General features: G+C 35.0%; 1 protein-coding gene across 4 annotated transcripts in view; it reads left to right on the top strand.

The window, feature by feature from the left end:
- The window catches only part of RNF180 (ring finger protein 180), a 221,042-nt gene that overhangs the window by 28,629 nt on the left and 167,602 nt on the right, over positions 1 to 24,811 (top strand). For 2 of the 4 annotated variants that reach the window (XM_021007244.1, XM_021007246.1), the window contains exons 1-2: positions 22,580 to 22,719; positions 23,822 to 23,894. Coding sequence is in view for 1 of the 4 variants with exons in the window: in XM_021007243.2 (XP_020862902.1) it covers positions 17,998 to 18,129 (132 nt within the window). In the remaining 3 variants the exon portion in view is untranslated. Of the gene's footprint in view, positions 1 to 17,997; positions 18,130 to 22,579; positions 22,720 to 23,821; positions 23,914 to 24,811 lie in introns of those variants that run through there. The other 2 variants (XM_021007245.1, XM_021007243.2) reach the window with 2 other exon arrangements.

Raw genomic sequence — 24,811 nt, 5'->3', positions numbered from 1 at the left:
TTTTTCTGGATGTGGACAGCATTTTCCATTGTGAGTGTTTTGGAGTTGTCTTAGATCCTTGCATTGCTAAGAAGAGATAAGTCTATCAAAGTTAGTCATCACACAATGTAGCTATTATTGTGTACAATGTTCTCCTGATTCTACTTACTTCACTTAGCATGACTTCATATAAGTTTTTCAAGGTTTTTCTTTTTTTTCCTTAATAAGTAGATTTTATTTGAATAGACTTCCATAATTTAATTACTTTGGCATATACAACTAATTTTTTGTAAGTTTTGTGATAACAATACATTATTTTTTTCTTTTCTCTTTTTTAAAAATTTATTTATTTATTTTTTAGTTTTCAACATTCACTTCTATAAGATTTTGAGTTCCAAATTTTCTCCCCATCTTTCCCCTCCCTCCGCATGCAATCATAGGCTCTACATATACATTTCTATTGAACCTATTTTCATATTAATCAAGTTGTAAAGAATTAGAATTAATGGGAGAAACCACAAGAAAGAAGAAACAAAAAAAGAAAGAAAAAAGAGAGAGCAAATAATATGCTTTGATCTGCATTCAGACTCCATAGTTCTTTTTCTGCGTGTGGACAGCATTTTCCATCATGAGTCCTTTGACATTGTCTTGAATCCTTGCATTGCTAAGAACAGATGAATCTATCAAAGTTAGTCATTGCACATTGTGGCTATTCCTGTGTGCAGTGTTCTCCTGGTTCTGCTCATTTCACTCAGCATTAGTTCATATAAGTCTCTCCAGGTTTTTCTGAAGTCTTCCTGCTCAACATTTCTTATAGCACAATAGTATTCCATTACATTCGTATACTACAACTTGTTCAGCCATTCCCCAATTGATGGGCATCCTCTCAATTTCCAATTCTTTTTTTCTTTGCCACCACAAAAAGAGCTGATATAAATATTTTTGTACATGTGGGTCCTTTTCCCATTTGTATAATCTCTTTGGGATATAGACCTAGAAGTGCTATTGCTGGGTCAAAGGTTATGTACATTTTTATAGCCCTTTGGGCATAGTTCCAAATTGCTCTCCAGAATGGTTGGATCAATTCACAACTCTACCAACAATGCATTAGTGTTCCAGTTTTCCCAAATCTTCTACAGGATTTATCATTTTCCTGTTTTGCCATGTTATCCAATCTGATAGGTGTGATATGGTGACTCAGAGTTGTTTTGATTTGCATTCCTGTAATCTCAGAGTTGTTTTGATTTGCATTCCTGTAATCAGTAGTGATTTAGAGCATTTTTTCTTATGACTATAGATGGCTTTAATTTCTTCATCTGAAAACTGCCTGTTCATATCCTTTGACCATTTATCAATTGGGAAATGACTTGTATTCTTATAAATTTGACTCTGTTCTCTATATATTTTAGAAATGAGGCCTTTATCAGAGACATTGGTTGTAAAAATTCTTTCCCAGTTTTGTTTCCCTCCTAATCTTGGTTTTGTGCATTGGCTTTGTGCAAAAACTTTTCAATTTAATGGGGCACAGGGGGTGCTGTGCCACACTTCTTGTGCTTGTTTCTAGGGGCCTGGCTACTGGCTTCGTGCACTGGGGCCTCAGGTGCTGGCAGTTGAAGGCTGTAGGGGCCTGGTAGCTTACCTGGTGCTGTACTAGAGTTGGTGGTGGTGGCTGGTGTGTGCTGAGGCCAGGTGGGGTTCTTCTATGTTTCCCCAGTGTTACACTGAAGCTCACTGGGTGGGGAATGGGGATGGGGGTGGTTCAGCCACTGCAGGTTGCCCCCTCATGTGGGGCTGCACTACAGCACGGGTAGGCTTAGCTGCTTGTGGATGCCCTCCACTGGTGCAAATGGTAGTTCGCACTGGCATCCGCCTGTTCACCTGCCAAGGCATGTGGGGGGTTGTGGTATTGGCACTTGCCCACTCCACTACCCTGAGGCTCAGTATCTCCCACTGGTCCACTGAGATGGGGCTAGCCACTGGCTTGCTGGGACATCTCCCATCCTGTACTGATCCCCTTCAGCTACAGCAAGAGGGACCCCTCCAATCAATCACCCCAGGCTCACAAGCCAAAAGACTGCTGCACCCCTTCTTTCTGCTGGCTCCACTGTTCAGGATTCTTCAGGGGCACTATTTTCTGGGTCCTTTAAGGTCATCAAGGGAGGGTGAGGGTGACCCACTGCTTACTCCACCATGTTGGCTCCTTCTCTAGTGTTTTTAATGGGAATGGGTACTGTATTTTGTCAAAAGTTTTTTCTGTATCTATTGAGATAATCATGTCATTTCCATTAGTTTTGTTATTGATAAGGTCAGTTATGCTGATTGTTTTCCTAATATTGAACCAATCCAGTATTCCTGGTATAAATCTCCCCTTGTCATTGTGTATTATCCTTTCGATAAATTGCTGTAATCTCTTTGCTAATATTTTATTTAATAATTTTGTATCAGTATTCATTGGGGAAATTGGTCTATAATTTTCTTTCTCTGTTTTCATTCTTTTTGGTTTAGGTATCAGCATCATATTTGTGTTATAAAAAGAATTTGATAGGACTTCTTCAACTATTTTTCCAAATAGTTTATATAGTATTGGAATTAATTGTTCTTTAAATGTTAGGTAGAATTCACTTGTAAATCAATCTGACCATGGAGATATTTTCTTAGGGAGTTCACTGATGACTTGTTTGATTTCTTTTTCTAAAATGGGGTTACTTAGGTAATTTATTTCTTCTTCTCTTAATCTGGGCAATTTATGTTTTTGTAAATGTTTATCCTTTTCACTTGCATTGTCAAATTTATTGGCATACAGTTGGGCAAAATAGCTCCTAATTATTACTTTAATTTCCTCTTCATTGGTGGTGAATCCACCCTTTTCATTTTTGATACTGGTAATTTGGTTTTTGGTTTTTTTTTTAATCAAATTAACCAAAGGTTTATCTTTTTATTGTTTTTTTTTCATAAAACAAGCTCTTAGTTTTATTTATTCAATAGTTTTCTTTCAATTTTATTAATCTTTTCTTTCATTTTCATAATTTCTAATTTAGTATTTAACTGGGGATTTAAAATTTGTCCCTTTTCTAGCTTTTTTTAGTTGCATGCCCAATTCATCGATCTCCTCTTTCTCTATTTTATTCATGTAAGCATTTAGAGATATAAAATTCCCCCTTAGTACTGCTTTGACTGTCTCTCATAAGTTTTGATATGTTGTCTCATTATTGTCAGTCTCTTTCATGAAATTATTGATTGTTTCTATGATTTGATGTTTGACCCACTCATTCTTTAGGATTACATTATGTAATTTCCAATTAATTTTTAATCTATGTTTCCAAGATACTTTATTGCATGTAGTTTTTATTGCATCATAATCTGAAATGGATGCATCTGAAATGGATCTAATATTTCTGCCTTTCTGCATTTATTGTGAGGTTTTTATGCCCTAATACATGGTCAATTTATGTGTAAATGCCATGTACTGCTGAGAAAAAGGTATATTCATTTCTATCACCATTCGGTTTTCTCCAGAGGTCTATCATATTTAACTTTTCTAAAATTCTATTCACCTCTTTAACTTCTTACTTGTTTATTTTGTGGTTAGATTGATCTAGTTCTGAGATGGGGGAGTTGAGGTCTCCCACTAGTATAGTTTTGCTGTCTATCATTTCCTGTAACTCACTTAACTTCTCCTCTAAGAATTTAGATGCTCTACCACTTGGTGCATATAATATTGTTATTACTTCATTGTCTATGGTGACTTTTAGCAAGATGTAGTTTCCTTCCTTATCTCTTTTAACTAGACCTATTTTTACTTTTGCTTTGTCTGAGATTAGGATTGGTACCCCTGCTTTTTTTTTCACTTCAGTTGAAGCATAATATATTCTGTTCCAGCCTTTTACTCTGTGTGTATGTTTCTGTTTTAGCTGTGTTTCTTGTAAACAATATATTGTAGGATTCTGGTTTTTAATCCACTCTGCTATCTGCTTCTGTTTTATGGGAGAGTTCATCCCATTCATATTCACAGTTATAATTACCATGTATTTCCCTCCATCCAATTTTTCCCTTTGCTTATTCTTTTCTCTCTCCTTTCACCCTGTCCCTCCTCACCAGTGTTTTGTTTCTGAGCACCACATCCCTCAATCTGCCCACCCTTCTATCAGCACCCCTCCCTTTTCTTTCCCCTTTCCCCTCCTACTTCTGCTCCCCCCCACCTTCCATCCATCCCTTCTCTCTTTTCTTTCTCCTTTCCCCTCCTACATCCCTATAAGGTAAGATAAATTTGTATGCCCAAATGAGTATGTACATTATTCTTTCTTTGAGCTAAATCTGATGTGAGTATGGTTCAAACAATGCTCACACACACACACACACCCTTCTTTCCCTCTACTGCAGTAGGTTTTTTACACCTCTTCATGTGATATAATTTACTCTGTTCTGCCTCCCCCTTTCCTCTTCTCCCAGTACAATCCTTTTTTTCACCCCTTAATTTTTTATATCATCACATCGAAGTCAACTTATACCTTTACCCTCTATCTATGTTTTCCCCTTCTATCTGCCATGATAGAGATACAGTTCCTAAGAGTTACAAGTATCATCTTCCCATGTGGTAATATAAACAGTTCAACCTTATTGAATAACATGGTTTTTTTTTCCTTTCCAGTTTACCTTTTTATGCTTCTCTTGAGTCTTGTATTTGAATATTGAATTTTCTGTTCAAGTATGGTCTTTTCACCAGGAAAGTTTGAAAATCTCCTATTTCATTCAATGCCCATCTTTTCCCCTGAAAGATTATGCTCAATTTTTCTGGGTGGGTGATTCTTGATTTTAATCCAAGCCTCTTTGCCTTCTGGAAAATCATATTCTAAGCCCTCTGATCCTTTAATGAAGAATCCGCTAAGTCCTGTGTAATTCTGACTGTGGTTCCTTGATATTTGAATTGTTTCTTTCTAGCTGCTTGCAGTATTTTCTCCTTAATCTAGGATCTCTGGGCTTTGGCTACAATAATATTCCTTGGAGTTGTCATTTTGGGATCTCTTTCAAGAGGTGATCAGTGGATTTTTTTCAATGACTGTTTTACCTCTGGTTTTAGGATATCTGGGCAATTTTCCTTGATAATTTCTTGAAAGATGCTGTCCAGGCTTTTGTATTTTTAAAATTTTATTTTATTTTATTTTTTTGATCATGGCTTTCAGGTAGTCTAGTAATTCTTAGATTATCTCCCCTGGATCTATTTTCCAGTTCAGTTGTTTTTCCAGTGAGATATTTTACATTTTCTTATTTTTTTGTGTTCTTTTGATTTTGTTGAACTGATTCTTGATGTTTCATAGTCATTGGATTCCACTTGCCCAATTCTAATTTTTAAGGAATTATTTTCTTCAGTTAGCTTTTGTATCTCCTTTTCTATTTGGCCAGTTCTACTTTTTAAGGAGTTGTTTTCTTCAGTGGATTTTTTTCCTCATTTGGCCATTTGTATTTTTTAAGAGATTGTTTTCTTCAGTCAATTTTTGACCTTCCTTTTCCAAGCTGTTGACTTTCTCTTGCATACATCTCATTTCTTTCCCCAATTTTTCTTCTACTTTTATTTGATTTTTAAAATCCTTTTTGAACTCTTCCAAGAAGGCTTTTTGGGCTTGAGGCCAGTTCATATTACCCTTTGAGGTTTTGTAGTAGATATTTTGACACTGTTGTCTTCTTCTGAGTTTATGTTTTGATATTAGGGCTCTTTTCTGTTTCTTGCCCATTTTTTAACCTATTTTGTGGCTTTTAATGTTGAGCTGTTCTCCTGGGACACAGGGGCCACTGTCCCAAGCTTCTTTTGTTGGGCACCAGAGGTCTGGTTACTGGCTCTCTGTTCCAGGGCCTCAGATGCTGGCAGCTTGCCCACTCTGCTGGGGTGTCCTGGTCTAGTTGCATCCATTGTACCCTGGGTTTTGGGGCTGGGCAGTTTGCCTTCTATGCTGTGGCTGGAGGCCTCACAGCTGGCCTACTGAGTCAGTACTGTGTGGCCTTGGTTGTTGATTTGTGCTGTGGCTAAGGGCCTCCCATCAGCTTGCCTGGACACCATCTGCACTGGCCTATGTTCCCTTTATACCGGAGTGAGACAGACCTTTCCTGAAGTCCCTCCAAATTACTTTAAGCTGGAAAATTGTTTCGCTCTATTTATTTTGTGGGCTCTATTAATCCAGAATCCATTTAAAAGCCTGATTTGACATTGTTTCCAAGAGAAACTGGGGAGAACTCAGGCAACTTCCTGTTTTTTTCTGCCATCTTGGCTTCACTGTGTTTAGTTCTTGATACCAAAGTTTAAGAGGGAAATGATAAACTGGTGAATGCCCAGAGTAATCTAACCAATATGGTGAATGGCTCTGAGTCCAAGTTATATGAAGATTGATTGAAGGAATAGGCATTTTTAGACTGAAGAAGAAAGGGACATGATAGTCATCTTGAAAGTATTTTAAGGTCTGCCATATGTAAGATGGATTTAACTGGTTGTGTTTGGCCTCAGAGATCAGAATCATGAGCAAAGTATACAAGTTTCAAGGAGACAGATTGAGACTTAACATCAGGAAAACCTTGCTAACAGAGTTGTACATAAATGGAGTAAGCTGCTTTGAGCAGTGGTGGGTTTACTCTCTTTGGAGGTCTTCAAACTGAGGATGAGTAACTATTTATAGTGGGGATTCATTTTGGTGATGAGTTTGATTAGATGGCCATGGAAGTCCCTTCCAACTCTCAAATTCCGTAATTCTCTACTTTTGGAGAAAGGATCTACACTGATTAGATCAGAGTCCAAGTTAATATAAAAGGATAGTTCACATAAAGTTGAAGACCACATAATGAGGCATAACACAACCAATGCATAAAAGAATCAGGGTATAAAAATCTCCTGACTCCTGATCCAAGGCTTTATCCATTAGAGCACGGCTCTTTTATTATGTCCATTACTAGGGAGTTTCTGTGGAAACCAAAGAACAAGTTAAGGTACATTTGTGCCTAACAATACACAAAGGTTCTCTTTTTAGTCACTCTTTTAGCACAGTAGAAATATGAATTCTGAAGTAAGGTAAACCATGCTTGACTCTTAAGTCCAAATCTTTTTTTGACTTGGGGTTGCTTTGTAGCACCAAGGAGACTTCCATAAAAATAAAAGCATTGGGCCCTAATGAACCTTTATAGTAAAGACCTTCCACATTACATTGAAATTATCATTACAAAGACCCCCTGTCTATTTTAATTGGTTAAGTTGCAGTATGTTGTCAATGTCTTTCATATTTCCTGAAGGCATTATAGTAGACATACCTAAATAGACCAGTGCCTGACCTGTTATTTTTTCTCCACAGAGTACAAGTGTCTCTCATAGCATGTGGTGTTTTTGAGCTCTGAATCTCCATTTTACAAGCTGAGAGTTTTATTTAGTGTGAACAATCTGTTTCTGCTGACTCTACACAGTCATTAACTATGCCACATACTTAATTGTATAAGATTTTGAAATTACTGAGGAATAATAATAGTAATAATACCATAGTAGTGTCATAAGATTTAGAACTTTAAGAGTCTGTAGATATCAGCTAGTATGATCCACTTATTTGATAGTTGAGAAAACCAATACCCAAGTAGGTAAAGTAGTAGAGCTAAGATTTGAACTGAGACCTGTGATTCAAAGACTAATGCACATTCTGTTCATCCCATACTGCCTTTCTTATGGTAAACTTTAAAACAGTGATAGCATTTATGTTACTGTGTATAATACTGGCTTATATAATATATTTTAATCTCTTTGGAAGCATCAATTATGTTGGAGCGTTTTACTATGGTTTTGTTCTTTGTTGGACCATTTTTACGCCTAAATGTATGGTACTTTTATAAGTGTATTTCATTAACTTCCATTGAAGTTCCCCTCTGCCTCATTAATGGCATGAAAGTGATGTGGGGTTAACAAAATTTATGCCAACAGCATGCAGGGTCTGGAAGGGCCTACCAACATGGGAAGGTTTTGAGTATCCCCTTCAACCCAAATGATAGGCTGTCTGTCTGTCTATCTATCTATATCTTGTTAAAAAAGCAATATAACTAAGTTCAGAGTCTCACTATCAGGTTTCACAAAGTGATACAATTTTCAGCTACAGCAACTTTAAGGACACGTATAAACTGATGAAATAATAAACTTTGAAGTATTGAAATTTTTTATTATTGTTATTTGTCTTAAAATACTATTACAACATATTACTAATTTATATTAGAATGATCTAAGTATTATAATGTATTTATTTATTTTTGGTTCGTCAATGGGGTTAAGTGACTGTGACCTGGGTCACACAGCTAGGAAGTGTTATATGTCTGAGACCAGATTTGAACTCAGGTTCTCCCGAATCCAGGTCCAGTGCTCTATCCACTGCACCACCTAGTTGCCCCTATAATGTATTTATTAAAGGTTGGATTGTAATCATATTCTTCAAAAATTTTATAGCAAGGTGTACAAGGTGTCCCCAAAATCTTAGTGATTAAGCTTTAATAATCCCAGAAATATAAATGTTACAAACTTATGAAAAATCTCTTTAAAATTTAATTATTTAAATTTATTTTACAATTACATCAGTCTGTGAATTTTGAATAATAAGTTTTAACTTAAATTTTAAGAAGCCATGGCACCCTCTCATGTTACATTATGTGTGACAGTTTCTGGTGCTGTCTCTAATTGGAGATTTGGTAGAGCCACTTAACTTGTTCACATCGGTAGCCTGATTATTATTCTTAGACTGTTCCTTGTGAGTCAAGTTTAAATGTTGTGAATGCATCAAAATTTGGTTCTTTGGAAGATGTTGAGGTTTCGATTACAAATACAGTCCTCTCAGTCACTGAGCACAAGTTTGTTTCACAACGTCTGAAAATTAACTAGAGTGATATATAGAACAAGAGAGTGATTGTATTGAATTTTAATAAGCATATCAACATTTAAAAAATTTAAATAATTGAGCTTTCAAATGTTTTTATAGGTTTACAGCATTTATACTTTTGAAGTTATTAAGGGTTAAAATTGCAAAGACGTTTGGGACACTATATTTCATACCTTTATGTTATTGCTTATCTAAATATATACTTGTTTTTGCTGTTTTATTATCTCAAATTTATATAGTGCTTTGCCAGTTATAAAATATTTTGCAGGTTACAAAGTGATGTCCTTGTAATGTCTCTGTAAGAGTATAAGCATTGTGAAAATAAGTCTAGAATGATAGATTGGAGCAAAATTGTGGGGGAGTCCAGCACATTATGAAATTATTCAAATACCCCAGGAACAAAAGGGTAGTTACACATAAAAATGGAGTCTCATTTAGTGAAAAGGAAATGCTAATAAAACCATTTTTGAATTGTTGTGTTGCAATTGGCAATATAAGTACCCTCAACCAAACAAAATGTTGTTCAGGTGCACCATCTAGTTGTAAGCACCAGTTTTGTTTTGTTTTGTTTTGTTTTTCCCCATGGACAGTTAAAACATTGCAGAGTTGAAATACTCATAGCAAGTGGGTATCACATAGCTTTCATCATGTACAGTTTCACTGATAGCTACATCCACTTTTTCATTCTCTTCCACAGATATTTGGTACATGAGTGGTAATTATTTTTATGGCAGTCTACTTATTTGTTCCCATCACATACACTGTGAGACAAGATGGGGCACTAAATACCCCACAAGAAATGCTTCGTGCTGCCTTTGGTTGCCATTCATTTTATTTCCTTCTGTGGAAGTAAAACTTACAGGTTCTTATCTAACCATTCTTATCTAACCATTTAGTTTCATTTGTAGAAATGATGTAAATATGAATGTTATCATCTTCTAGCTGTTGATAATTTTTTCACTGTAAAAAAGAAATCTCACATTTAGAATGCCATTATTTAGTATTTGTAGATGATCTGAAAACTACTCTGTTTTCATTTTGGGCAAAATTGCCATCATCTTTGTGGAAGCAGAAAGGGACCACCTAGGAATGAAGACCATTTTGTATTTTTCTTTGTACCATGTATCACCCTGGCCAAAGAATTCATCATTTAATGACCTCACCTGCTTGTAATCAGCCATTCCATGCTTCATTAAGCTGCTCCTCAGCAACCTATTGTCTGTCAGGACCTCATTTGAAAAAGCTTATAATTCACTGGCATATCCTTCAAGAACATATTGTCACCTCAGGCAGCAAAATGAGATCCCAGAGCAGGACTTTTGTGAAATTAACTTTAATGTGCAAACATAGTCATTGTTGTTATTATTATTTAAGCCCCAGGGCAGACATGATGGGTCAACAGTTTTGGCTTTTTTGGATGTATGTGACAGCTCTTGCTTATTTTTCAAATGTAGTGCAGACTCCTTCAGAGACCTCCTTGATTTAAAGACCATTTTTCAAGGGATTGAATTTTCTGAGTGTGGATTCCCCCCACACACTTTTGCCTAGGAGTATATGTATCCTTAATTTTATCAGTCCATCAGTCAGTAAATATTTAGTACATTTATCAATCAATAAACATTTAGTAAGCTCACTTATGTAAAGTACTGTGCTAAATGCTCACGATTCAACAAGGATGAAAAAGTTCTTGCAGTCAAAATTCTTATATCCTGATGTACATATATAGGGAAATAAAGACACATCCAAAGCAGACATTAGGTAACTTTGGATGAGAAAGCATTAGGAAGACCAGGGATTGCCTCCTGTAAAAGGTGAGTTTGAAGGAGACCAGGAATGCTTAGAGGTCAAGGTAAAAAGAAAGAATATTCCAGTTTTGTTGTTGCTTTTGGGGCATTTCAGTTGTGTCTTCATGCTCCCATTTGGTGTTTTCTGGGCAAAGATACTGGAGTAGTTTGCTACTTCCTTCTCCAGCTCATTTTACAGATTAGGAAAATGAGGCAAACAGGTTAAGTGACTTGCCCACATTCACACAGGTAGGCTAGTAAGTGTCTGAAGAAGTATTTGAACTCAGGGAGATGAGTGTTCCTGACTTCAGGTGTGGTACTTCATCTACTGTACCTCCTGGTTGCCCAGACATGAGGCGTGGGGATGGGGGCTGGGACATTATGTAAGAAGAACAGCATGTGGTGTTATAGCTGGGCCATTGTCTGTGACTGAAAATGATGTGTTAAAATGTAGGAAGGGATCAAATTGTTAAATGGTTTAAATATGAGGGGCGGCTAGGTAGCGCAATGGATAGAGCACTGACCTTGGGGTCAGGAAGACCTGAGTTCAAATCCAGCCTGAAACCAAACACTTGACCCTTACTAGGGAAGTCAGTTAACCCCAGTGGCCTGAAAATGTAAAAAAAAAAAATACATAAAAATAAATAAATAAATGAAACATAGCATGTCATATTTGGTTCTAGTGATAGTAGGGATCCACTGGAATTTATTGAGGAGGGGGACTGCATCATCAGTGTGGAGGATGAATTGGAGTGGAGAGAGGCAGAGAGATCAAATAGTAGACTAAGGGTCTCAGAGAGAGGTGATAACAGCCTGAATTGGGGTGATAGATATGAGTAGGGAAGGGTGGTGGCTGTGAGAGTACAGAGAGGAAGTGAGCATGACACCGAGTCTGGGAACTCATCCTTAATATATTTCATGTATTTGTGTGAAATTTGTTATCATATCAATATCATTTTCATACATTCGACCAAGGTCCTAGAACAAGTTGTACCATAAAATCATGTCTTTCTTATTATTGTTTTTACCACTAGATGGCATTTTTGTTCTTCTCTTGATTCAAGAGTGTTTATTCTATTTAATACCTTGATGGCACATTTGTCCTGTTTTCTCTGAGTGGGCAGTGAGTTTTTGAATCTGATAGCTATATCAGATATGAAGAATGACTAAGATGCTTTAGAGAGCTCTTGCTGAGATAAATTTAACAGAAGAAAAATCAAGCCCTCTTAGTCAATTTACCTCTTTAAAATATAATTTATTACTTCTTGTATTATTGTATCATATATGTTATATGTAATATCCCATAAATATTTATACTTTTCAGAGAAATACATAAAATTATGAAACCTCTGTTCAATTATTAACTTAGTTGTATACATTCTACATCCTTCCTTGCAACTATTTCTGATACTCCTTCAAAACAGAATTGAAATTTATTCACAGTCTCAGCTTTTACTTATCAGATCAGTTGATAATAACTTTCCCTACCCATTTCTTAAAAGGTTTTTTGTGGTTTTTTTGTGGGGGTGTTTTGTTGTTTTTTTTTTGTTTGTTTGTTTTTGTTTTTGTTTTTGTTTTTTTTTACCAAGCAGTGTAGCTTATTTTAAAGCTTATCTCAGAGAAGGTTCTTACTGGAATTTCTCATTTAATTTTTTCATATTCTTCCCATTTATACAGTGTTCTTATTTATGTAAAGATCCTGGATTAAGATTTTTTTTTTACATTTTATGTTATTTGTCAATTAACATGCATTTACTTTTTTTTGTCCCTCTCCCTTCTCCCATTGCAAAAAAAAAAGAGAGAGAGAGAACCCTTGTAACAAATAAATACATACAAGCAAAACAAATTCCTTCATTGACCTTGTCTAAAAGTATGTCTTCTCCATCTTGAGACTGTAATCTCTCTCAGGATATAGATAGTCTGCTTCATCATTATCCCTTTTTGGGGATAATCATTTTTGGTCATTGAATTAATCAGTGTTGATTAAGACATGATTTGCATCATTTTCAAAATGATTTTCAAAATGACCTACCCTCTGGCCATGAATATGGAGGAGAATGTTCAGAAGCATGAAGGTCACAGGATATATAGATCAAAGCATATTAGATCTAGACCTGGAAGGGACCTCTGAAGATATCTAGTCCAACCCCCCTCATTTTACATATCAGGAAACCGAGGCCCAGGAAAGTTGTTATTTTACAGAGATCACAGAAGTATAAACATTAGAGGCGGGATTTGAACCTGAATCCTATGATACTAATTAGAGCAATTTTTTTTTTGGTTTTTGTAGTATACTTAATTCTATCCTATTGCTCAGGAGCTGCCATTTCTGGATTTCCTTGTCCTCGCTCAGATATAAAGAAGAGGAGCCACAAGAAAAATTCATTCCTCATGTACATATAAAATTCTCAGAACCCTACAAAAGAGAACATGTATGTTCACAGCTCAAGAAAGAGAGGGATTCACCACTGGATGGAGAAAGATCTAGGATTCTCTGAAAATACAATTTTATAGAGTTTGTTTAGTATCAATGTCCAAATCACAATTCTGAGAAAATTTTCCCAACAATGCTAATATGACCAGCCAGTTGAAGATGACCAGCATATTTTTTAATACCCTTTGTAAATACATGTAGTTATTTTCAGCTTCATAGGAGCTGTAGGTCTGCCAAAATCTGACCTAAGCAGACAATCATTTTTGCAGGAGTTTTAGATCTTGGACAGTAATTCTGTTGCCTGGATTCAGGACCACAGACAGCACCTGATTGCTTTCATGTAATGTGAGTACTGGCAAATACATTTTGGATAATATTTGTAAAGCTTTCCTCTTAAGTAGGTTAGCAAAATATGGAAGTAGGGTAGATTTATTTTTCCCTTTATGATATTTTTTTCTAAAATATGGATAAAGAGAAACAAATTGAGCAATTGGGCTCTAGGCAATTGCCATGCCATCATCATTAGTCTTTAGAATTATCACTGAGGAACAGCAACAAAACTTTATTGGCATGAAGAGCTTCTAAAATTTTCTCCAATCAAATTTTCACATTTTCAAAATGATTCCTAAGATTGAAATGGTACATTGAGATTTATGGTCTTTATGACTGGGATGTATTTCTGAGGGAAAAACAAGAAAGGGATTGAAAAGTGGTATATACATTTTTGTGTAGAAATGACCAGCTGGCCTAGTGAATGGAGGGCTAGACCTGGAGTCAGGAAGGGCTGAGTTCAGATCCAGTCTTAGACATATAACACTTACTAGCTGTGTGACCTTGGTCACAGTCACTTAACCTCTATTTCCCTAAGTTTCCTGAACTGTGAAATAGGGTTAATAATAGCACCTACTTCTCAAGACTGTGAGGTTCAAATGAGATAATTAACATTTATTAAGCACCTGCTATGTGCCAGGTGCTTACTATTTGCCAGGTAGAATGCCAAACAGTGGTGATAGAAAAAGAGACAAAATATAGCCCCTGCCCTCAAGGAGCTTACAATCTAATGGGGGAGACAGGATGCAAATAAATATTTACAAGGCAAGATACATACAGGACAAATAGAAAATAATTAACAAAAGGCAGGCACTAGAATTAAGAGGGATTGGAAAAGGCTTATAAGAAAAGATAGGATTTTAGTTAGGATTTAAAGGAAGTCAGAGAGGTCAGTGGTCAAAGCAGAGGACAGAAAGTATTCCAGAAATGGGGGACAGTGAGGGAGAATGCCTGAAGCCAAGAGATGAGGTGTCTTATTTATGCAATATCCAGGAAGCCAATGTTATTGTATTGAAAAATATGTGTCAAGGAGTAAATTAAAAAAACTGGAGATGTAGGATGGGGATAAGTTATGAAGGGCTTTGAATGCCAAAAAGAACATTTTTCATTTGATGCTAGAGGCAATAGGAAGCCACTGGAATTTATTGAGTTGAGAGGTGGGGGATGAACAACATGATTAGGCCTGTACTTTAGGAAAATCACTTTATCAGCTAAATTAAGGATGGGGTGGCATAGGGAGAGCCTTGAGGCAGGCATACCCACCAGCAGGTTATTGTAATAATCCAGGTGTGAGGTGATGAGGGTGTGCACTAGAGTAGTGGTACTGTCAGAGGAGAGAAGTGAGCATGTTGCCAAGGTGAAATCAACAGGCCTTGGCAACAGCTTGGTTATAGGGGTGAAACCAATTGAGAAATCCATAGTGACCCTTAGGTTTGTAAATCTGAGGACTGGGAGGATGGTGTTGCCCTCTACAGTAACAGAGGTGATAAGAGTGGGGCAAAATTTAAGAAGAAAGATAATAATTTCCATTTTGGATATATTGAGTTTAAAATGTCTACTGAACATCCAGTTAGAGATGTTTAAAAGTCAGCTGGAGCAGAGTGACTGTAGCAGTTTAGGTAGATTTGAGAATCATCAGCATAGAGATAGTAGTTAAATCCATGATAGCTGACAAGATCACCAAGTGGAGTAGTATAGTGGAACAAGAGGAGGACAGAACCTTGAGGGACACCAATGTTTAGAGGGTGTGATGAAGATGAAGATACAGCAAAGGAGAGAGAAGTCATGGTCAGATAGGTAGGAGGAAAACCAAGAGAGCTTGGTGGCCTGAAACCTGGAGAGAAGAGAGTATCAAGGAGGAGAGACTGATAAACAGTGTCAAAGGCTGCAGAGAAGTCAAGAAAAGGAGAATTGAGAAAAGGCCATTGGATTTGGCAAATGAGAGATCATTCATAACTTAAGAGGAAGCAGTTTTGGTGGGACAAAAAGGTCAGAACCCAGATTGTAAATGGTTGAAAAGAAAGGGAGGAGAGAAAGTGGAGGCCACCATGGTGGATAGCCTTTTCAAGAAGTTTAGCCATACAAACAATTGGAAATAAAGAGGATGCGCATCAATTGGGGAATGGCTGGACAAGTTATGGTATATGAATGTAATGGAATACTATTGTGCTATAAGGAAAGACTTGTATGTTCTGATGCTGAGTGAAGTGAGCAGAACCAGGAGAACATTGTACACAATAACAGCCATGTTGTGCGATGACTAATATTGATAAACTTAACCCTCCTCAGCAATACAAGGATCTAGGGCATTTCCAAAGGCTCCATGATGGAAAATGCTATCCACAAAGAAGAAAGAACTATGGTGTTTGAATGCAGATCAAAGCATACTATTTGCTATTTTTTTTCTTCTGTTGTTTTTTGTTTCCTCTTTCTGGTGGTTCCTCCTATTGGTTCTAATTCTTACTTACAACATCACTAATGTGAAAATATATTTAATAGGAATGTATATGTATAGCCTATATCAGATTGTGTGCCATCTTGGGGAGGGAAATTGGAAGGGAGGGGGAGAAAAATTTAAAAATCAAAAGCTTATGGAAGTGATTGTTGATAATTCAAAATAAATTAATAAAAAAAGAAGTTTAGCCATAAAGAACAGAAGAGATATATTACCATAGTTAGCAGGAATAGAAGGAACAAGTTAATATTTATATAATATTTGTAAAGCATTTACATAGTGCCTTGTACACAGTAGGTGCTTAATAAATGTTTATTCCTTTCCTCCCCCTAGGTTTAGAAATCAAGTATCTTTGATAAAGGATTAGGAATAGTCATCTCTTGAAGCCCCAGCTCGTTATTAGAATCTCTGTGAAGATCTGAAAATATATTGGATACCTAATCTCTGCAACTTTTTCCCAAGATAGAGATGACTAGGAATTAGGAGTATAACAAAATGATCTTTTCTCACCCTAGTGGCGAGTGGCTAGTTGACCTTAATTTTAACACTTTGTTATAACAAAGCACTTTCTATTGAGAGAATTTTTCCTGGTAGCATGATTACTCCTTCAAAGAAGAAAAAAAGTGAGCTGAAGAAATTATGAGGGAAAATATTGTTGTCATGATTCGTGTGACAAGCAATCATATGTATGAGATGACAGTACTATTATCAATGAATTGCGCAGATATTATAAAGATATTTAAGAACAATAAGAAAGTTAATAATATCGAGGAGCTTTTGAATAAGTAAAAATGGCAAATTCTAACACAAAAAGAAAAGAAAGGGAGAAAATAATTTGGGATTTCTGAGTGTAGAGTCAAGAGAATACTAGTCATTGGGAAGTGGGTTTTGTTTTTGTTTTTTTTAATAATTGAGAATGGCTAATGAGGTTGATAATAGACAGAGAGGGCTTAATAGCCTGAGAAGAAGTTGTTTTAAAAAATGGATGGAGGAGGGAAATAAATGATAACGTGAAGATTTTCACAACACCTAGCGGGAAGAACACCCTTTGTGTATATTAGCATGTGCTTTATTTACCAAAAGTTTTCTACTTAAGTTCTTTTTTTGCCCTCTTCTGGTATGAAAACAAAAAAGTTTTTGTTTTGTTTTGGTTTTCCTAGGATGTGAATTGAAAAATAAGATTACTGTTACAGAATTTACTTTTCTGTCATCTTTTTGAGGATACTTACATTCCCTTAAGTGTCATACAGGTGGTTATTTTTAAACTTAGGATTTGAGATAAATAATTTAACTGAGAAAGTGATTTAACTGTTTAACAGGTGACATTTAAGTGAAGGTTAAAAATGCTTTCCTTAAAGAAAAATAGTGCTCAGGTGGATTATTAAGTACATTAAGACTTTAAAAAAATAAATTCCTTGTATTGTTTCTATAAAATAATGTTCTAAGTTAGCTTGAAGTAAAATTTTGATATGAAAGCCCATATTTGAATGTAATGATAGTAATAGCTAACTTTATATATTGCTTACCATGTGCCAAGCACTATGCTAAGTACTTTGTAATTATTAGCTCATGTGAGATATAGACTAATGAATATAATGAAAATATTTCCTGAGTCTTCTAATTTTTATTCCACATACTAAGGTATGTAGTTATTCTACTGGAAACAATTTGTAACATGAAAATCATTACATGTGGTCATAAAGCAAGCTTTTCTGATTCTTACAGCAGTTAGGAACACAAGGATAAACACAAAAGATAAGCTATTAAATCATGATTTTAAATTACTGCATGTCCTATACAACACCCCAACTTAACAAAAAACATTTATAGCCTTTATAATAGGTATTTTTAAACCACTACGATAATTTTTTAGTGGTCCCTCAGTAATTGCTTTTTGCTGCCATTAGCAGGGGAGGTGATATGGAACAAAATTAACAGTTCATTATTGTTAACATTTAAACATTCAATAAAAAGAAAATTAGTTGATAAGAAAAAAATAACATGAATTACCACTGTCATCAATTAGAATGGTCAGTCATTAAATATAACTGATGCAATGCTTAGACAAGCAAAACAAGTTTAGTCTTCCCAGTTACTTCCTAATAAAAAAAAATACATTAATGTTTCCTACAGATGAAAAGACTTCAAATGGGAATTAAAATGGTTAGCCAAGAAGAAGTAGCTATTCTTCATTGTTGGAAATGTGGAAAATGTATAGCAAATTCTGGTTGTCTCACAAACTGTGTTGGAAATCAGTTGTCAGAGGTAAGTATGGCATATTCTACTTTTCAAAGTATTCACTAAGAACTTCTGTAGAGAGTTTTGGCTCTAAGGCTAGGTAAGGTATAAGCTGGCTTTTATCTTGACCTCTTAAAGTTTCAGAAAAGCTCCCTTTTCTACTGATAATATTCATTAATACCCATAGTTGTAAAAATGTGATGTGCCTTTAAAACTTTTTAATGTAATATTCTAAAAATTCAAAAAGAGGGATTTTGTTTCATGAGCAAATGTCTCTTTAAACTGTGTATAAGCCACCATGTAGTAGTGATTATGAAATAGTCAGGTATAGTATCCTTTTGGGAAAGGGCAAAATTAAAGAAATTTGTCACATAGTTGTTCAGTTTTAGACAATAGCATTATCTTCCAAAAAGTCTTTATATTTTAGCTTGATATGATGGAATAAGTATTAAATTTGGAGTCAAGAAATCTGACTCCTGACCTAGATTCCAGCTTCAGCTCTATTAATTTGCTATGTGACCTTGAACAAGTCATCACTACTTTGGGCTTCTTCAGTTTTCCCAACTGTGAAATGAAGTTGCTGAATCTCTAGGCACCTTTCTAAAACATTTTGCAATATTATGAATAATAGCTATAATATAAAAAAGTTTAATTGGTTTTATAAGAAATTATCTAAGGGATCATTTTGGGGAGCATTGGGAAAGTCAAATGATGTTGAACATGTTTTCTAATCTTGTAATTGAAAAAGTGAACCAGTTCTTCAACTTTTTATACTTCAAATTGAAGCATATGATAAATATCTTGGGAAAATAAGAAAACTTCAAAATCTATAAAATTTATTTTAAAATTAAGTGCCCTCCTGTAAATCAACTTAAAAATCCCCTGAACCCTTAAAGGAGGCAGAGAAGAGGGATAATAGCAAACTAAAAGGCAATGCATTAGCTCCCTCTGCTGCCTGATTAATATAGTTTACTTCTCTCCTGCTGTCACCATCCTGCTGATGTCATCAATGATGCTGTTTCATAATTAGTCATAAACCAAAAAGCTGCGTAAATATTATAAGCTGAATAGTTTGTACTTTCCTAAAAAACCTTAAGAACCTAGCTTGTGGGGGAAGTCTTTGAAAACAAATGTAATGTTTGAAATATTTTGGTGTGGAGTTAGGACTGTGAAATCTGATTCTTGTTCACTTTGTCATTTCTGATTTTGTATGTATGCATTGTATCTTATTTCATCTAATTTTTTGTTTTTAATTTAGTAGTTTCATAATAATTTTATAACTGTATGTAAATATAATATGCCTTTGCAACATCCAGAACCTTTCCATAATAATAATAATAATATTCTTTTGAAATAAAGGAATGTAATATTGCATAGTTAATAGAAAACTTTACTTGGGTATCAGGAAGACCCAGGCTTGAGTTCCATCTCTGAAACATACTGACTGTTGAGGCCCTGGGTAAGTCACCTAACCTCTTAATTCTCTAAGCAGCTATCCAAGATGGGGGTTCTTACCTAGGGTTCATAGAAAGGAGGCCATGGATAGATTTCAAGGGCCATGGATGGGAATAATTTTGCATCATAAGTTTCACTAGTATTTAAAGAATTTAGCATTTAATTAAATTATGAATGTAGACAAGAAAAATTATTTTGAGAAGAAGTCCACAGACTTCATCAGTCTACTAAAAGGGGTCCACAACACCAGACTCCTGCTCTTAGTCTTGAAGTTGTAAAGAAGGTATTGACTTGCATTGGTAGAATAATTCTTCAATTAGTAGTTCTTTATACCAATGAAATCAAAGTTATGGTTCCTATTCCTAAAAATAAAAAAAAACCTTTCCATATTTACTTTGTGCAAGACATGTTTTTCTATGAAAATATAGGAAAAAAAGTAGTTTGATAGTATCCGATTTATAATTAAGTAAGGCTTCTGTGTTTACACTCTTATCTTGGCCTGTTTTCCTCACCTGAGTTTCCAGAAAAAGGAAACAAAAAACTATACAAACCACCTCCTTTTTTTCCCGTCTTCCAGTCTGTGTCAGTTCCTATAAGTAATCTTCTTTTTCATTGCCATGGAAGCAGAATTTGTATTTTAACTATTTAGAAAAAATCTGTGTTTATGCTTTCAGTGTGCAGATATAATATTCATCACTTACAGATGTATTAGTTTACTCTTTTAATTTAAAAAGAAAATTGTGCCAGTTTTCTGGTATGCTTTTGTGGTTTCATTATAATCCCTTTAAGCATATCAGACTAATAACCCTTTACTTATTTTTAGTTCATCCTTTAAAGTTTACCAGTTCTAAAAAGCCAAGGAAGTTAAATTCCCCTGGAAGTAATAATATTTCTTCATTGGTAAAAGGAGATAGAGTAGAATCACAAAAAAGTGAAAAAATGTTTAAATATTCTGCTAAGGAAAATGTGATTTAAATGTGCAAAGCCTCATAGAGAAAAACTTTAGCAAAAATCCTCATGAATATGGAGTTGTTCACAGATTTACATAAGGATTGTGTCTCATGCCCATTTATAACCCCCACAGGTCTCCTGTATAATGGACATTCAATAAATATTATCTGGTTAATTTTATTGTTTGTAACTTATTTTGGTTGTAATGCATAATTGTTGTTTTATCTATTAATGTGGAGCCCTACATTAATTCTTTAGGAAGGAAACAAGTCTTTATTTTTATGTTAAACTTTATTTATGTGTTCTTATGTACACATCTGGTAAAGATAAAAGAAAAAATTTTGAATCTAATAATAAAATACCAGACAAATCTATTTACTAGCCTACAACTTTAGTTCCTTAAAGTACCTTTGCTAAGAAATTTTTAGAAGTTAGATTAAATCTATACAATGTCCCTCAAACTCTGAAATAAATTAATGGTGCATTAATGAACTTTATTGTAATGGAATTAGGTTTGCGTAAGATAGAGTTACTAAGAACATTGGCTTTTAGAGAAAAGAACAGTAAAATTGTGTCAGAGATGTCAATCTAAGCTGAGAGGCCACTGGTATAGTTGGAGCAGAAGCCCTGGGTTCAAGTTTGTGAGAGCTTTATGACCTTGGGCAATGCACTTAAACATGTGAGCTTCAGCTTCCTTATCAGTAAAAAGCCAAACTACCTTAATGTTGTTGTGGGGAACATGAAAAGCTTGGATATTGAATATTTGCCTTGACATTATAACAAGACCTGTGACTGAAGTATTATACAGATATCAGGTACTGCCAGGTTGGTTGGTGTCCGGTATATTCCTTTCCATTTGCCACCATCAGCATACATGTTTTGTCAGCTCTTCGGTACAAGTAGTTACAGAAGTTATTATCATTTCACATTACCTAATTTGTGACTTATCAAAATTTATTATTTACTTGTGATATATTAAGCAATAAGTAAAAAGCTAATCTATGATATATCTATCTGTAATTTTCTACAAAATATACTGTTAGCAAATTTCTTAACCTAGAAGAATTGAAGCTAATAAAGAAATAAAGAGGATGCATCGATATGAAATTAAAGAATGCAGTTTTAAATTAGTTTATTGGGATGTATTGGAAATTATGACAATGGAAATGTTTTACTTAGTAATTGGTTTAATATTGTAATAGTATTCAAGGCACGATTGAAGTTTTAATAAGCTTGAAGTAACAAAGAACATATAGAATGCAATTCTAAATTAAATCACTTAGATTTCTTTTCTACCTTTTGAAGGTGGAACCTTGTGAAGCCATTTACTAAAGAGTGTGATACATAGGTATGCATGAGAGAGGGTTCTCTTTCTATTTCTTTCTACTCTCTTTCTATTTCTTTCTATTTCAAATAGTTGACTTAAAATGAAGCATGCAGTTGGATGAGGAGTAATAGGAGTGGCTGGCCAAACATCCACTGGTACCTATTCACCCTAATAATGGAAAAATTTGGAAAAGGCAGAGGTGGTAAAATAGAAACCACATTTGTACATGTGTTCCCGGACACCAAACAGAAATTGTGTCCAGGCTGTTCATGCCGTTTCTAACTATGTGGCAACTCTTTTATTTTGCAGCTATCGTATTAAACTCTCTATAGATTAGAATACCCAGAATTTCTGGAAAAACTGATAAAATACTGAAATCAATATCTCAATTCAGCATCATTTATTGAGTAAACAGTAAGTATAGGCTAAATATAAGTATAAGCACTAAGAAAAACTAAAATTTTAAATACCAAGTGGTCTCTGCCATCATGGTGCTTACAAGCTAGTAGGGTTAGGGAATGGGGATATTCATGGTAAATAATGTCAGCCATGGCTGTTTACTTTAGTTTTCATATAACTATGTACCTTTGTATTATTAAACTTAATGTATAAATGAAGTGTATGAGCCTGAAAGAGAGGGTCCTGAGCTATCTGCCATGTGCGTGTTGGTTGCCTAAAAGCCAGATTGCAACTGCATTTGTGTCGTGACTGATTGTGGCTTGTCTCATCCCAATTCCCAGGTATAAAATTCAGATCCCTTTGACCTGAGGGAAGAGCTGGAAAAAGAGAGTCCGAGGCTCTTTGCTTGCTATTTGCTTGTCACCAGTTTGCAACTGGAATTCTGCTATGACTGACTGACTGGCTTGTCTTCTCTCCCTTCCCAGGTATAAAATGTCCTTCAGAAACATCTGGTATCAGCTACACAAATTGGGTCGGGACATCAAATGAGCTGAATGTAGAGGCTTTATGCTTTAGAGTTTTAAAATTAGATATAGGCCTCCTTTAGTCCTCAGTAAAACATTTTACTTCATTAGAATCTTAACGTTTCATATATATATATATATATATTATATAAATATATATAATACATATATACATATATATACATATATATTTTTTACTGTTTACTATATTTTTATTTGATGTAGAACTGGTAGTACCATCTGGTTCTTTTGATCTGAAGAGGACTGTCCTTTAGGGAGAGTTAACAGCTATACATTTAGAGAAATAGTTCTTGGAAAGTTGATAATTAATGTTACCAACAGGAGGACAAGAAGTCTGCTCCCAAAATGCAGTCCGCTCATGTACCAATAGTGTAGTCTATTAGTACCAAAAACACTGTACATTTTAAGGTATTTTAATAATAAATTGTGATTGAACATCTGTCAAAAGCTTCCTCAAATATCACATGTTTGAGAAATATAGCCTATTAACTTAACTATTTTTTTCCATAATTTTACTAGTTCTGCTCTGAATTCTTAGATCTTTAGAAATTAAACTGCCTAATCCTATTATTTCAGGATCTTGCAAACATACTTTCACTGAGTTATGGTTTAATATTATGTTCTCAGATTTACAGAAGGTTAATTCAGAAATCATCTATTTGAACATTTTTTTCTTTAACAAAAAGTTAGTTGAGAACAGCGTCTGTTATATTACACATTTTTCTTATATAAGAACTTAGGACAGGAAATCTTTAAATTTATTGGGGAAGGGAGAGAAATCATTCCTCTTGTTATTTGTTCTTTCTTTTGTTTAAAAATGTAATCTAACAAGTAGTGTGCTGGAGCTAGCTCATACCTGCTTGTGCGAGCTGATTGTCAAATTTTTATTGTTAGTATTTGTGCCTAAGAATTTAGTAAAAACTACAAATCAGAACTTAATTTTTTTGTTTCATTGATTGTTTAAACTTAAGGAAATGATGGATAAAATGTTAATAATGCAGGTTTAACTTAAAAGTATTTCCTACCTCCAATTTTTTTTTAGAGAACTGGTTGTTAAATATCTACCAGCCCCTGCCTGACATTTTCTCTTCTTGACTTAGATACCAAGAAACTGAGTGAGTACAGAGTACTCTAGTGAGTAGCCATCATATTCTAATACCATATTAAGAATACCAAAATTAATTCAATTCTATAATTCTAATACCAGAAATTTAAAAGGGAAAATTGAGAAAAAGAGCCAATAGTAAAATCTGTGGCCTCAAATGCTTATACAAAAATGTACAAAAAACCACAATGGGATCTAAAGGTTCTTATGGGGGGGGCAGGCAAATCTGATTTCATTAAGGCTAGATAAGATGAAACCCATGACTGCACTATGGTTCTGGACGGGTATACTTTTTAAAAGGTGAAGGGGGTATGTCCAGGATTCAGATGAAAGGAAGCAGGACGGAGAATATTTGTGTGAATGTGAAAGGAGAAATAAAAGAAATGATTTTGTCATTCGAGTGTACTACAGACCACCTGAATAGAAAGAGGAAATAAATGGAGAGTTTGGTAGACAAGCCTGGAGCAGAGACATGACTTAATAGTGATAGATTTCTTCAGTTATCTAAACATGTCCGGGAGCTCTCTATGGCATAGTGATAGTTTCATGCTTTGAAAGATGGAATAACCAGTAAGGAGAAATTCTATTCTGGATCTGATTTTCAAAGAGTTGTTGAGGTAGAAATGATTAGAAACTTGGGGAAGGAAATGACCACCCCATCTTAGAGTTTGTAATAGATAAGGGTTTGATATTTAGGCATAGTGTGACATACATTCACTCAGATTAAAATATTTCAGGGGAAGTCGGCCCAGGGTGGGGTATGAGGAGGTGGGGGGGAGGGAAGGGCACATGGGTGGATGAGAGATACTCAAAAACAAAATTATGAAAATACAAAGGGAAATAGTTCCAATGAGGAGGAAAAATGAGATTTGTCTGAAAAGACCAATATGGACTTATAGGGAACTTACCAACCAACTTAAATTTTAT

Source organism: Phascolarctos cinereus, unplaced genomic scaffold (assembly GCF_003287225.1).
Source record: "Phascolarctos cinereus isolate Bilbo 61053 unplaced genomic scaffold, phaCin_HiC Scaffold_4;HRSCAF=312, whole genome shotgun sequence".
Taxonomy (NCBI): Eukaryota; Metazoa; Chordata; class Mammalia; order Diprotodontia; family Phascolarctidae; genus Phascolarctos; species Phascolarctos cinereus.
The sequence above is the reverse complement of the archived record's forward strand: the minus strand, read 5'-3'. Positions and strand labels throughout refer to the sequence as shown.